General features: G+C 44.7%; 1 protein-coding gene across 2 annotated transcripts in view; it reads left to right on the top strand.

Moving 5' to 3' along the window:
- UNC93B1 (unc-93 homolog B1, TLR signaling regulator) overlaps nt 1-14,125 on the top strand; it is a 201,802-nt gene that overhangs the window by 80,360 nt on the left and 107,317 nt on the right. The window contains exon 3 of one of the 2 annotated variants that reach the window (XM_044296694.1): nt 11,138-11,282. The exons of the other annotated variant lie outside the window; for it this stretch is intronic. Within the exon in view, the coding sequence (XP_044152629.1) occupies nt 11,138-11,282 (145 nt within the window). The remainder of the gene's footprint in view (nt 1-11,137; nt 11,283-14,125) is intronic. 2 annotated transcript variants of the gene reach the window in all.

Genomic DNA, 14,125 nt, shown 5'->3' with positions numbered 1-14,125 from the left:
ATTTTCCCATTTGCATATGAATAAAAACACAGATATCTCTGCAGATGTTTAGCATAAAAAGGAAAATTATCTTTTAATCAGCATGATGAGCCCTACCATTCAGTATGCCTGGTTTAATAAGGTTAATCATGCTGACAGAGCCTCTTTAATCTACAATGTTCCAACTTGCTGCAATTCAACATTGGATATGCTAGAGCGTCTGTACGAGCAGCAGAAAGCCGTGAATGATTTTGTCATGCACCAGACCGCCTCAGCAGTTAGCATATTTAGTTTTGAGGCCCGACAGTGGCAGCTCATCTGAGATGCCTGTCAGATGCTGAGACCCTTCGAAGAGGACACAAAATTTAAGGAAAACTGAGGCATGAGCGATCTCATACCAGTCATCTTTAACTTGGAACAGATGCTGACGCTCATGCAGCAGAGGACAATGGTGGAAGAATATCTAACGCATCTTGCTATCCACCTTTAGCTGTTGGGGACTATTATTTACTATTTCTGTCATTGCATTTAAGAACTTAGGGAGGGGGGAGAGAAAAAGCAAAAACTCATAAAATAAATAAAGAGAGATAACATGTTTTCCTAAAAATTCTTAGTCCTATGAGAAATCGAAGTCACTTTGGTTCGGAACTAATCAATTCGAGTACGAACTAAACTTGCTGAATCGGTACCAAACCAAATCTCAAAAGGTACGCTCGTCTGTACATTGTATGTTTATTTATATCAGGTATCTAATAAGAATTTAACCCTTTCAGTACCGAGCCACTTTTCACCTTAAATCCCAGGCTGATTTTTGCAAATCTGACATGTGTCACTTTATATGTTAATAACTTTGGAACACTTTTACTTATCCAAGCCATTCTGAGATTGTTTTCTAGTGACACATTGTACTTCATGACAGTAATAAATTTGAGTCAATATATTACACTTTATTTATAAAATAATCAAAAATTCATAAAAAAATTGAAAAAAATTCACAATCTTCTAAATTTTAATTTCTCTCCTTTTAAGACAGATATCAATACCTCATAAAATAATTAGCAATCAACATTCCGCAAATGTCTGCATTATGTTGGCATAATTTTGTAAAATTTTTTTTTTAGGATGTTAGAAGGCTTCGAATTTTAGAAGCAATTTTTTTAATTTTCAACAAAACTTCCAAAATAATTTTTTAAGCACCAATTCAATTATAAAATGATTTTGAGGGGCTTACATAATGGAAACCACCCATAAATTACCCAATTTTAGAAACTACACCCCTCAAATAATTCAAAACTGATGTTACAAACTTTATTAACCCTTGAGGTGTTCCACAAGAATTAAAGGAAAATGGAGGTGAAATTTCAAAATTTCACTGTTTTGGTAGATTTTTTTTGTTAATCGATTATTTTTTTCTTGCAACACAGCAAGGGTTAACAGCAAAATAAACCTCAATATACATTACTCTAAGGCAGTGGTTCTCAACCTTTCTAAAGCCGTAACCCCTTAATACAGTTCCTCATATTGTGCTGACCCCCAACCATTACATTTTTTTCCTTGCTACGTCATAACTAATTTTGCTACTGTTATGAATTGTAATGTAAATATCTGATATGCAGGATGTATGCCAGTCTATTACAAGGTGGTAGGTAGTTCTGTAATTGGCGCTGTGTTGTGGGGGATCTGTGGATGGCACTGTGTTGTGGAGGATCTGTGGAGGACGCTGTGTTGTGGGGGATCTGTGGAGGACGCTGTTATATGGGGGATCTGTGGAGGACGCTGTTATATGGGGGATCTGTGGAGGACGCTGTTATATGGGGGATCTGTGGAGGATGCTGTTATATGGGGGAATCTGTGGAGGGTGCTGTTATGGGGGATCTGTGGAGGGTGCTGATATGGGGGATCTGTGGAGGGCGCTGTTATGGGGGATCTGTGGAGGGCGCTGTTATCGGGGATCTGTGGAGGACGCTGTTATGGGGGATCTGTGGAGGACAGTGTTATGGGGGATCTGTGGAGGACACCTATGGGGGACCTGTGGATGGCACTGTTATGGGGTGGATCTGTGGAGTACACTGTTATAGGGGATGTGTGCTATGACACATAGGGCCATGAGGGGGGCCAGCATAAGACATATAGCATCTTATGCTGGTCCCCCTCATGGCCCTATGTGTCCCCTCATGTGTCCTAAACTGCGCACATAACTGTCTTTGCGTGTAAAGTATGTTACTCCTGTGTGAAACAATCTCTCTCCTATTTGTAGCGTTATACTACCCTACCTCGTGAGATTTCCCTACCTCCTGACTTTCTGTCGCACTGCTAATGATGTGAGGAGGCGTTCCTGAGTTTTGACGATCTGCGCATGCGCAAACCGACAGTTTATGGAAAATCTCAGCAGAGTTCAGCTTTACACCGGGACACTGCGTATGAGCAGGAGAGCCTTAGTAGGGAAATATTACGGCCCAGTGCGCAAGCGCGGCTAACTCCGGCCGGTGCATGCGCAGTGTCCCGGTGTGAAGCTGAACTCCGCTGAGATTTTCCATAAACTGTCGGTTTGCGCATGCGCAGATCGTCAAAACTCAGGAACGCCTCCTCACGTCATTAGCAGTGCGAAGTAGGGTAATGTAACGCTACAATCGTGCAGCCCTAATAGGAAGCCTCAGACGACCCCCCGGAAAGGGCCGATCGACCCCCTAGGTTGAGAACCGCTGCTCTAAGGCCTCATGCACACAACGTTGTTTTTCTCAGCCTCCATTCTGTTTTTTTTTGCGGATTCATTTCAATGGGTCAGCCAAAAAATGATGATAGTTCATCCATTTGTGTTCCGTGTCCGTTGTCCGTGTTTTCCTTCAGCAAAAAAAATTGTGAATGTCCTACTTTTTTTTACATTTGCGGACAAGGATAGGCATTTATTACAAGGGATCTCTGGAAAATAACGGATCCTCACCCCAAAAATGGATGCCGCATGCATTTTTTTTTTTTGACAGACGCACAATTTGCGGACACAAAAAACACTGTCGTGTGCATGAGGCCTAATTCTGCAGTTTACAAAAACACCCCATATGTGGTGGTAAATTGCTCAATTGGCATGTGGCAGTGGTCAGGAAAGGAGCGCCATATGGATTTTGGAGGCAGATTTTGCTAGAACGGTTTTTAGGCACCATTTTGTATTTCAAAAGACCCTGACGTATCTCTACAGTTGAAACCATTTTGGAAACTAAACCCCTTAAAGAATATATTAATGGGTGTACTGAGCACTTTGACCTCCTAAGTGTTTTACGGAATTTGGAAACACTTGGCTGTGAAAATGAAAAGTTTAATTTCTTCCAATAAAATGTTGCTTTAGCCCCAAATTTTTCATTTTCACAAGGGGTAACAGGAGAAAAAGCACCCCATAATTCGTTACCCATTTTTTCCTGAATATGGCAATACCCATATGTGGTGGTAAACTGCTGTGGGGGCACATGACAGGACTCAGAAAGGAAGGAGCGGCATATGGCTTTTGCAGTGCAGACATGATCTTTTACCATGGTGATGGATCATGTGATGACCGAAGTGACGTCACCTAAGGTCCTGTTCCTCCGCACAGCTAAGATGAAGACAGAAGGAGATGCCGGCTTCGCGATCAAGTGGATTAAGGTGAGTTAAATTATTATAATTTTTTTTAACTCCCCCAGCGCTATTTTACTATGCATTCTGTATTCAGAATGCTATTATTTTCCCTTATAACCATGTTATAAGGGAAAATAATAATGATCGGGTCTCCATCCCGATTGTCTCCTAGCAACCGTGCGTGAAAATCGCACCGCATTCGCATTTGCTTGCGGATGCTTACGATTTTCATGCAACCCCATTCATTTCTATGGGGTCTGCGTTACGTTAAAAATGCACAAAATAGAGCATGCTGCGATTTTCACGCAACGCATAAGTGATGCGTGAAAATCACCGCTCATGTGAACAGCCCCATAGAAATGAATTGGTCGGGATTCAGTGCGGGTGCAATGCGTTCACCTCACGCATTGCACCCGCGCTGAATACTCGCCCGTGTGAAAGGGGCCTTACACTTTTTGTGAGGTAAGGTGAAAAAAAAAAGGCTGTTTTGGCGTAGTATTATTATTTTTATTTTTTTTACAGCATTCACCAGAGTGTCAAGGTCTTACCTTGTCCTCATGGTGGCGCCATTTTGGACATGTGCAGACTGCAGTCTCTTATAATCTGTGAGTGCATCATCACTTGCCTGCTGCCTGGGCGTCGCACAGTGATGATGTGGCAACACCTGACTATCTCAGTCTGCTCAGGCTTCGGGTTCATTGCCCTTGCGTCTGTTCTCCAAGGTGCATCTCTGGCAACCTGAGCTCCTTGTGTGTTCCTGTGTATGATCTGGCCTGGCTGACGTTTCCTCTGGCTCTCGACCCCGCATCGGCAGATATGGATATGACCCCGGCTTGGACGACTACCCGCTTTGGACCTGATTCTGGTTTGGACGACTACCTGCATTTTGACTTGACCGGCTTCTTTCTAACCTCGCTGTCCCTGATGAATGTTTATTTATGTTCCTTTAAATAAGCAACTTTATTTATCTGCGTTTGCATGTGTTCTGGTTTCCTGGCTCCCGTGACATTACGTAGGGGTCATGAATCCTGCCGATGCAGGTACTCCCACTTCTGCAGTTGCAGCTGAGGTCCCTGTTTCCAGAGGGATGACTGGTTCAATACCCCTGCCGCAGCGTTATGGGGGTGAACCGAGTCAGTGTTGTGGTTTCCTAAACCAAGTGGGCATATATTATGAGATGGTCCCTCAGGCGTTTCTTTCTAATTGGTCAAAAGTGGGCTTCCTGGTTTCGTTGCTCTCGGACAAGACCTTGGCCTGGGCGAATCCCTTACGGGAGAACGATAAACCTGTGATACGCGATTACCCAAGTTTTGTTGCCTCTTTTTGTAGGGCATTCAATGTACCTGCTTGTTCTGCCTCTGCTGCAAAGCAACTCCTGTCCATTCAAAAGGGCATACAAACCATAGCTGAATATGCCATTGAATTCCGTACCCTGGCTGCAGAGGTGGGTTGGCATAATGAGGCACTGGTGGCTGCCTTCACGTATGGTCTCTCTGATGCATTGAAGGACGAGGTTGCGGCTAAGGATCTCCCTGATGAGCTCGAGGCTCTTGTTTCCTTCCTGATTTTGATCGATACCAGGATCAGGGAGAGTCCTTCGTTTAAGAAGCGCCTGCGGAGGCCTCCTACCAGATTGGCTCCTATGTTTTCTTTCCCACCCATTCCTCCCTCACCTCCCATGCCTCCTAGGGATGGTGCGTCTGCAGTGAACCTATGCAGCTGGAATTCACTCGCCTTTCTGAGGCTGAGTGGGCTTTAGGAGGAGGGCGGGCCGGTGCCTGTATTGCGGTCTCAGTGGGCAATTCCTGAAGTCATGCCGAACCTGTCCAGGAAACGCTCACACCTAAGGTCCTGTCGGGGGCAGATCTTGGGTGGAATTTCCTCATACCTGGCTTCCCGTAAAGATAAACCGCTGATGACAGTTGTCCTCTCCTGAACAGGGGGCACAGCAGTTACTCAAGCATTGGTGGACTCCGGTGCTGGCGATTATTTTATTGACAGTACATTTGTTGCTGCAAATTCCATACTCCTGCAGCCTTGTGTTACTCCACTGGCCATCGAGGCCATTGATGGGAGACCTCTGCGACCAGCGCAGGTTACCAACGAGACTGTTCCGGTTGATAAGGCAATTGGACTGTTCACAGGGAATCTGCCCGTTTTTCAGGTTATTTCGTCCCCGTACTACTCCATCGTTTTGGGGTTCCCTTGGCTTCAGCGGCACAATCCAATCTTTGATTGGCAGTCGGCCGAGATCCTCTCTTGGTCTCCACAGTGTGGCGCTGTTTGCATAAATGGGCCTGTTAAGTTACTTTGTACCTCCTTGGATTCTGTTTTGCCTCCTGAATATCTTGAGTATCTGGATGTATTTGACAAGATGTGCGCTGTTGCCCTTCCTCCTCATCGTCCCTACGTTTGTGCTGTACATTATTATGCCAAATAATCAAACAGGTCGCGGCAGGATAATGAGATAGATATATAAAAAGGATATTCTGATTAGAACAATTTATCCCATTAGGCCATAACTGTTTTGTGGGCCATAAACTGCAGATCCGCAAAACACAGATACCAGCTGTGCGCGTCTCGCACGTTCCCCTCGGTGTTAAAAATGCCTATTCTTGTTTGTGAAACGGAAAAGAATAGGACATGTTCTAGCTTGTTTGCGGGACAGTGAAATGGACTTATTTTTGCTTCCCTTATTGTTCGATTTGCAACAAATGTGGATTGGATGCGGACCAAAAATACGGTCCTGTGCCTTTTACATTTGAGAGGCGATAGCTGTTAGATTTCTGGGGGCCCAACTGCTGAACTCCAAACTATTTCATATGAGGAATAGAGCAGCAGGTTGAGCATGCGCACTGCTGCTCTATTCAACTCTGTAATCAGCTTGCAGTCCCATAGAGAATGGGAAAGGAGTGCATGCTTTAATCTGTTGCTCCATTCATACAGGGTAGCCTCATGGTTGAAACCACATTAATCTAAGCTATCCCCTATGCATTGGATTAAAAACTTGTTGGAAAATTTAAATTCAAACGTGTAGCATGGGTGGACTCCGGTGCTGGCGATTATTTTATTGACAGTACATTTGTTGCTGCAACCTTATGCCATTCCCCCTCATGGCAGGGTTTATCCTCTTTCCGTTGTGGAGAATAAGGCGATGGAGGAGTACGTTGCGGGCGCGCTTTTCTGGGGACACATTCGCAAGTCCACTTCTCCAGCAGGTGCTGGCTTTTACTTCGTAAAGAAAAAGGGAGGCGAGTTGAGACCTTGCTTTGACTATAGGGGTCTCAATCGCATTACTGTCAAGAAAGCATACCCGATTCCGTTGATTACCGAATTGTTCGACCACCTCAAGGGAGCAACTGTCTTTCCCAAGCTTTACCTAAGGGCAGCATATAACCTTGTAAGGATCAAGGAGGGTGACGAGTGGAAGACTGCGTTTAACACCAGAATCGGTCATTATGAATATCTGGTCATGCCTTTTTGCTTGTGAAATGCGCCTGCTGTCTTCCAGGAGTTCATTAATGATGTATTTCATGATATGTTGCAGCAATGTGTGGTGGTCTATTTGGATGACATCTTGGTTTAATCGAACTCCATTGAATCACACTACCTGGATGTCAGACGGGTGCTTCAACAGTTACGTAGGAATGGGCTTTTCTGTAAGCTTGAGGAATGTGAATTTCATCTGTCTCAGGTTGCTTTCTTGGGCTATATAATTTCTGCTGAAGGGTTCTGCAATGGCCTCGCCCCAGTGGTCTCCGTTCCATTCAGCGTTTCATTGGGTTTGCCAACTATTATCGGAATTTATCAGGAACTTTTCCGCATTGGCCAAACCCATCTCAGATCTGACTAAGAAGGGCAGCAATCCCCACAATTGAACACCTGCCGCTTCCCAGGCTTTTGAGGGCCACAAGTCTGCTTTCGCTTTGGCTCCAATTCTCTTTTTCCTAGAGGTGGATGTGTCTGAGACAGGAGTAAGCGCCATCCTGTCGCAGTGTCGGACACCTGATGGACCCTTGCTTCCTTGTGGTTTCTACTCTAAGAAGTTGTCTCCAGCAGAATGCAATTACGAGATTGGAGACAGGGAGCTCTTGGCTATCATCCTGGCTCTAAAAGAGCGGAGATACTTGTTCGAAGGTTCTGGTTCTCATTCTTACCGACCATAAGAATCTGACATATCTCTTGGAGGCCAAGAGGCTTCCCCCCATCAGGCTAGATTCACCTTATTCTTGTGTTGTTGTAACTGTGTGGTCTCCTATTTGCCTGGCTCCAAGAATGTTAAGGCTGATGCCTTGTCTCGCCGATATTCTGAGTTATCCAGGGAGGACTCCGTGCCGACGCCAGTCATACCTTCCGCTCATATCCTGGCTGATATCTGCACCAACTTGACCTCTCCTCTTAGGGAACGGATCTTGGCTGCTCAGTACAATGCAATTACGGTGAGATATATTTTGTGCCTGAGGGGTTGCACATCGAGCTGCTGCGCACATACCACAATTCAAGGACTGCCGGTCATCCTGGTAAGAACCAGATGTCCTGGGCTGTTTCCCGTCAGTTCTGGTGGCCGTCTCTCCACACTGATGTTGCCGTGTATGTGGCTGCATGTTCTGTCTGTGCCCAGAACAAATCTTCCTGCCACCTACCCTTGGGTCTACTGCATCCTGTTCCCAATGGGAGTGTCCCTGTCTCACCTGGCCATGGACTTTATTCTGGAACTTCCTGCATTCCGAGGTTACACGATTATCCTCATGGTTGTCTATCGGTTCTCCAAGATGTGCCACTGTGTTCCGTTTAAGAAGCTGCCTACCGCTCAGAAGCTGGCCTCAGTGTTTGCTAGAGAGGTCTTCCATTTACACGGCTTGCCTAAGGAGATTGTCTCAGACCGCGGGAGACAGTTTGTCTCTATGTTCTGGCGTGCCTTTTGTGCTCAGGTGGGTGTTCACCTCTCTTTCTCCTCAGTCTACCATCCACAGTCTAATGGTGCCGCTGAGCTTTCCAACCAAGCCCTGGAGCAATTTATCCGCTGCTATAGCTCTGACCATCATGACAATTGGGTTGATCTGCTGCCCTGGGCAGAGTTTGCCAGGAACTCTGCCATTAACTCTCTAACTCTAAATGTCTCAGTTTATAGCGAATTTTGGTTACCAGCCCTCTGTGTTGCCTGAGTCGTTCTTGCCACAAGACATTCCGGCTGTGGAGGATCATCTTCATGCCCTCCGTTCCTTTTGGGTGTGGATTCAAAAGTCGTTACGGGTTTCAGCTCCGCGTCAGAAGCTCCAGGCCTGCTCCTTCGTACCGATTTGGGAAGAGGGTGTGGTTATTGACTCATAATCTCAACCTCAAGGTGCCTTCTCCGAAACTGGCCCCCCGTTTTGTTGGAGCTTTTCGCATCCTCCGTAAGGTGAAACCGGTTGCCTATGCCCTTGACCTTCCTCCTGGCATGCGTATCTCTAACATCTTCCATGTGTCACTTTTGACGCCACTGGTTTGCAATCGCTATACTGCCTCACCTCCTCGCCCTCGTCCCATTCCTGTGGGCAATCATTAGGAGTATGAGAATAGCAGCATCCTGGATTCTTGTCTGCTCCAAGGTCGAGTCCAATTCTTGTTTCACTGGAGAGGTTATGGTCCTGAGGAGCACTCCTGGGTTTCCTCCACTGATATTTGGGTGCCCTCCCTTCTCGATACTTTCCATGGTCACTTATCGCTGCCTGGGGTCGCACAGTGATGATGTGGCAAAACCTTACTATATCAGTCTGCTCAGGCTTCAGGTTCATTGCCCTTGCATTTTGTTCTCCAAGGTGCATCTCTGGCAGTCTGAGTTCCTTGTGTTTTCCTGTGTATGATCCAGCCGGACTGATGTTTCCTCTGGCTCTCGACTCCGCATCGGCAGACGTACCCGCTTTGGATCTGACCCCGGCTTGGATGACTACCGGCTTTGGACCTGACTCCGGCTTGGACGACTACCTGCATTGGACTTGACCGGCTTCTTCCTAACCTCGCTGTCCCTGATGAATGTTTATTTATGTTCCTTTAAATAAATGACTTTATTTTACCTACGTTTGCATGTGGTCTGGTTTCCTGGCTCCCGTGAAACAGAGGGGGCATATGATGTGATATTTTTATAGAGCAGGTTGTTACGGATGCGGTGATACTCAATGTGTCTATTATTTCTATTTTTGTTAAGTTTTATACAGTAAAAGCATTTTGAACAGAATAAAATCTTGTTTTTGTGTTGCCATTTTCTAAGAGTCCTATTGTTTTTTTGTTTTTTTTAGGCGATTGTCTTCGGTGGGGGGTCTCATTTTTTGCGGGATGAGTTGACGGTTTGATTGATACCATTTTGGGGTACATAAGCCTTTTTGATCACTTAGTGTTATACTGTTTATGAGGCAAGGTGACAAAAAATGCCTGTTTTGGCATAGTTTATATATTTTTTTTTTTACAGAATTCACCTGAGGGGGCATCTCATGTGATATTTGTATAGCGCAAATTTTTTAGTTTTACGCAGTAAAAGCGTTTTTTAACAGAGTAAAATCTTGTTTTTGTGTTGCCATTTTCTGACAGACGTTTTTCTTTGGGTGATTGTTTTAAGTAGGATCTCATTTTTTGCAGGATGAGATGACTGTTTGCCGCCCGATCAGCGCACCATAGCTGTACGGCGCTGGGATTTCAGACCCAGTACATATACTGCACTGGTATCCTACGGGTTACGGAGCTACACGTTTGAATTTAAATTTTCCAACAAGTTTTTAATCCAATGCATAGGGGATAGCTTAGATTAATGTGGTTTCAACCATGAGGCTACCCTGTATGAATGGAGCAACAGATTAAAGCATGCACTCCTTTCCCATTCTCTATGGGACTGCAAGCTGATTACAGAGTTGAATAGAGCAGCAGTGCGCATGCTCAACCTGCTGCTCTATTCATCATATGAAATAGTTTGGAGTTCAGCAGTTGGGCCCCCAGAAATCTAACAGCTATCGCCTCTCAAATGTAAAAGGCACAGGACCGTATTTTTGGTCCGCATCCAATCCACATTTGTTGCAAATCGAACAATAAGGGAAGCAAAAATAAGTCCATTTCACTGTCCCGCAAACAAGCTAGAACATGTCTTATTCTTTTCCGTTTCACAAACAAGAATAGGCATTTTTAACACCGAGGGGAACATGCGAGACACGCACAGCTGGTATCTGTGTTTTGCGGATCTGCAGTTTATGGCCCACAAAACAGTTATGGCCTAATGGGATAAATTGTTCTAATCAGAATATCCTTTTTATATATCTATCTCATTATCTATCTCATTATTCTGCCACGACCTGTTTGATTATTTATAAGTTCCTATTAAGAGAGCAAATAAGAAAGCCATCAGTTACTGGTGGTACATGTCTAAACCAATTGCTCCACGTGGGAACTCTAATTAGACCAAAGTATTCCCAGGGATTTCATGCCTACTGCTAACAACTTAGTGACCAAATTCCATCTCGTTGCACAGTGATATTCATCTGCCAGAACGTGATAATTATGTTAATGAGGTGGCTTCATTTTTCAGCAGTTGGAAGAATTATTGGGTGATAATGCAGATTATGATGAGGAAGCCGAAGAGAAGAGGTATTACCGACGGAAGAGATTGCTAACAGTGAAAAGTGTTTTATCTGCAAGTCTGGGAGCAGCTATGACATATGGTGTCTACCTAGGTATGTTAGACAATATGAATGACTATGGGAATTCTATTTTTATCATTGATGCTATTCATATTTTGTAATCCTTAGGGTCATACAATTAGGTTTCTAGATGCAGTTTTGGAAACCAAAACCAGGAGTGAATTAAAAAAAAATGGGAACATTAGTGGTTACTTTCACTCCTTTTATAATCCACTCTAAGTTTTGGCCATACCTTTAGTCTGAACAATACAATGAAAATATTCAATGAAAAAGTTATCTTAAAAATGCCAAATGGCCAGAGGAATATCATAGGCAGACGAGTGAAACTAGACATTAAATGGAATGTGTCATCAGAAAATTCCCTATAGTATAAATCACCTATATTTTATTTTTTAGAATTTTATTTTTTAATTTTCCATGTCCCTATCTATAATTAAAAATGTATATAATCCTTCAATCTTCACAGGACAAATTCACCGTCAGAAGCTCCAGGCTGACCTGAGGCGTTTGCCTGCTCCTTTGTACCGAAAATTCTAAAAAGAAAGTTCTTAACATAAAAAATGTGACTTAAACAATAGGTCATTTTCTGATGACATATTGCTTTTAACCCGTTCGATACCAGCTCCGTACATGTATGGTAAATGTGTAAACATGGCGCCCGCTCGCACATGCGGGCTCCATGGCCGGAAGATCTCTGCTGTTTCAAACAGCAGAGCCTTGCGGCTAATTACCGTGACCGGCAATAATGCCGATCGCGGTAATTAAATACTTTAGATGCCGTGACCAAGTTAGGTCATCGCATCTAACTGCACAAAAACCCGGAAGCTCGAGCTTCCTGCCGATGCCTCTTGTGGTCAATTGGGGCATCGGTACTCGCACTAAACACTTTCAGCCTCGCTGATGAGGCTGAAAGTGTTAATGCTGCAATTCTTATTTTGGCCACAAGATGGCAGGCCAAGATAAGAAATTAATTAGAAAAACAAAAAATACCCAGGGCGTCCCAATGGAGGGTGAAGGACAGTGCCCATCCAATGTAACCATAAAGGACACCCATGGTTTGTGACTCGGTAAAAGCTCCCGAGTGTAATAGCAAAAGAACACACGCAGAAACGCGCGTTGGGGTAGCGCCACCCTGGGTAATTTAGCATAGGATCTTTTTTAGGTGAGTATTTGCTCCTCTATCACCTGTATGGCATTTCTGACTTTGGTGCCCTATTACACCTGGTCTCTACTGCTGGTTTGTTGTTGATTATTTTTATATTGCATTTGCCATACAAACCTTTTTCCATTGCCGTGCGGGTCTGCCTGTTGACCGTCGACTCACCTGTATATTTAGGTTTTCACCTCGCTGTTGGGTCATTGGTCGGTCATTGTACCCAGTATTTTTTCTTGATCCATACATATATATTTACTATTGACCAGTGTGCTACCCCAGGGTGGCGCCTTTTTTCTGCTCCTTTTCACTTTTTAAATGGCACTATATTTATTTGCTCCATTACTTATGTATACCTTTTAATTATGTCCTAATAAAGCATATTTTTACTTTCTGGTACTATGAGCTCCATTTTTGTGTTCTTTTGCCAAAATAAGAAATTAGCAAAATTAAGTTTAAATGGCATTTAAAAAATCCCCGATGGACCAAAATTTAAAAACATAATTTATAGGCTCATATATGAGCCAAAAAATCATCACAAAACATTAAAAAAAGTAAAAAAATATTAAAGTTTAAATCACCCCCCTTTCCGTATAATTAAAAAAATAAAGGAGGCGTGGCTTTGACCTGGCCACTTGAAGACTCCCTCACAGTGAGCTCCTGCTTCGCCATCAGCTTACCAGCAGCAGACAGCGAGATCCCCACACATTAAGGGACATGACTAGAGGCAAATGATCAAGGAGCCAGCCGGTAGTCGCCTCAAGCCATTCGATCGCGCGGTTTCTACGACCCGGACTGATAGAGCCGCCGGCCTCAGACTCCTTTTCCGTCCACTTTTGGAGGCCATAAAACAAGCAGGAGCAACTTACCGCTGGGGTAACCCTTTCCACATTATCATACGGAAACCCAGAGGCCAATCTCTCCCAGTCCGCTTGCCTGATGACCTCCCAGAGGCCTTCACATTTCTGGAGGTACCGCCCATCTCCGTTCCTGACTGGACCACTCCACCTCTGCTCCTCACCCCAGCCTTACATGAAGACATGTCTCGCCGGAATCAACTACCCTTACCTCAGCGGCCAGCAAACATCAGGAATCGCCGACGTCAATCGCCGTCCAGAGCTCCCCACTCCCCTATTCACTAACGACATGAGGAGACTCTTGTTTTTGTCACTCTGGGCAGCTGAGCCCAGACTGGCGGATTGCCTTATTGGTTCCTGGCGCCTATACAAACCTCGCCTAGGCCCCTGTGGGACACGACCGCTATCTGCTCATTGCCTCCTGCACGGTTGCCTGAACTAGGCGTACCCCATCCGGCGGATGTCTACCATGCTCATTGGACTGTAGTCATGCCACCCGATGGTCTCAGAAATCGGGGCTCGCGTTCTCTTAAAGTCACCGAGGCGACTACAGGATGCTCAGTTTCAACATTCTTGTTTACTTTTTTGTGGCCTGCTGTTCCACTTTCCCCCTTTATGGTACTGTGTTATCGATCCCTTTGGTGTTTTTCACCGGAGTGATCATCTCAGAGCTCGTTAGCGTTATCGCATTTGTTAGCACCTCTGTTACGTGTTGTAACTCATCCTTATCGTGCACTCACCCTCCCCTTCCTCCCTCCTCCTTTCTTTGATCCACTCTGCTTCTTTTCTCCTTCATTCTTCTCTAGCCTATTAACTACTCTATTTACTGGTCACTGGAGGTTATCTATCTAACTCCACCTTCACCA

This window comes from Bufo gargarizans, chromosome 6 (genome assembly GCF_014858855.1).
Source record: "Bufo gargarizans isolate SCDJY-AF-19 chromosome 6, ASM1485885v1, whole genome shotgun sequence".
Taxonomy (NCBI): domain Eukaryota; kingdom Metazoa; phylum Chordata; class Amphibia; order Anura; family Bufonidae; genus Bufo; species Bufo gargarizans.
This window is presented reverse-complemented; position numbering and strand designations above follow the sequence as displayed.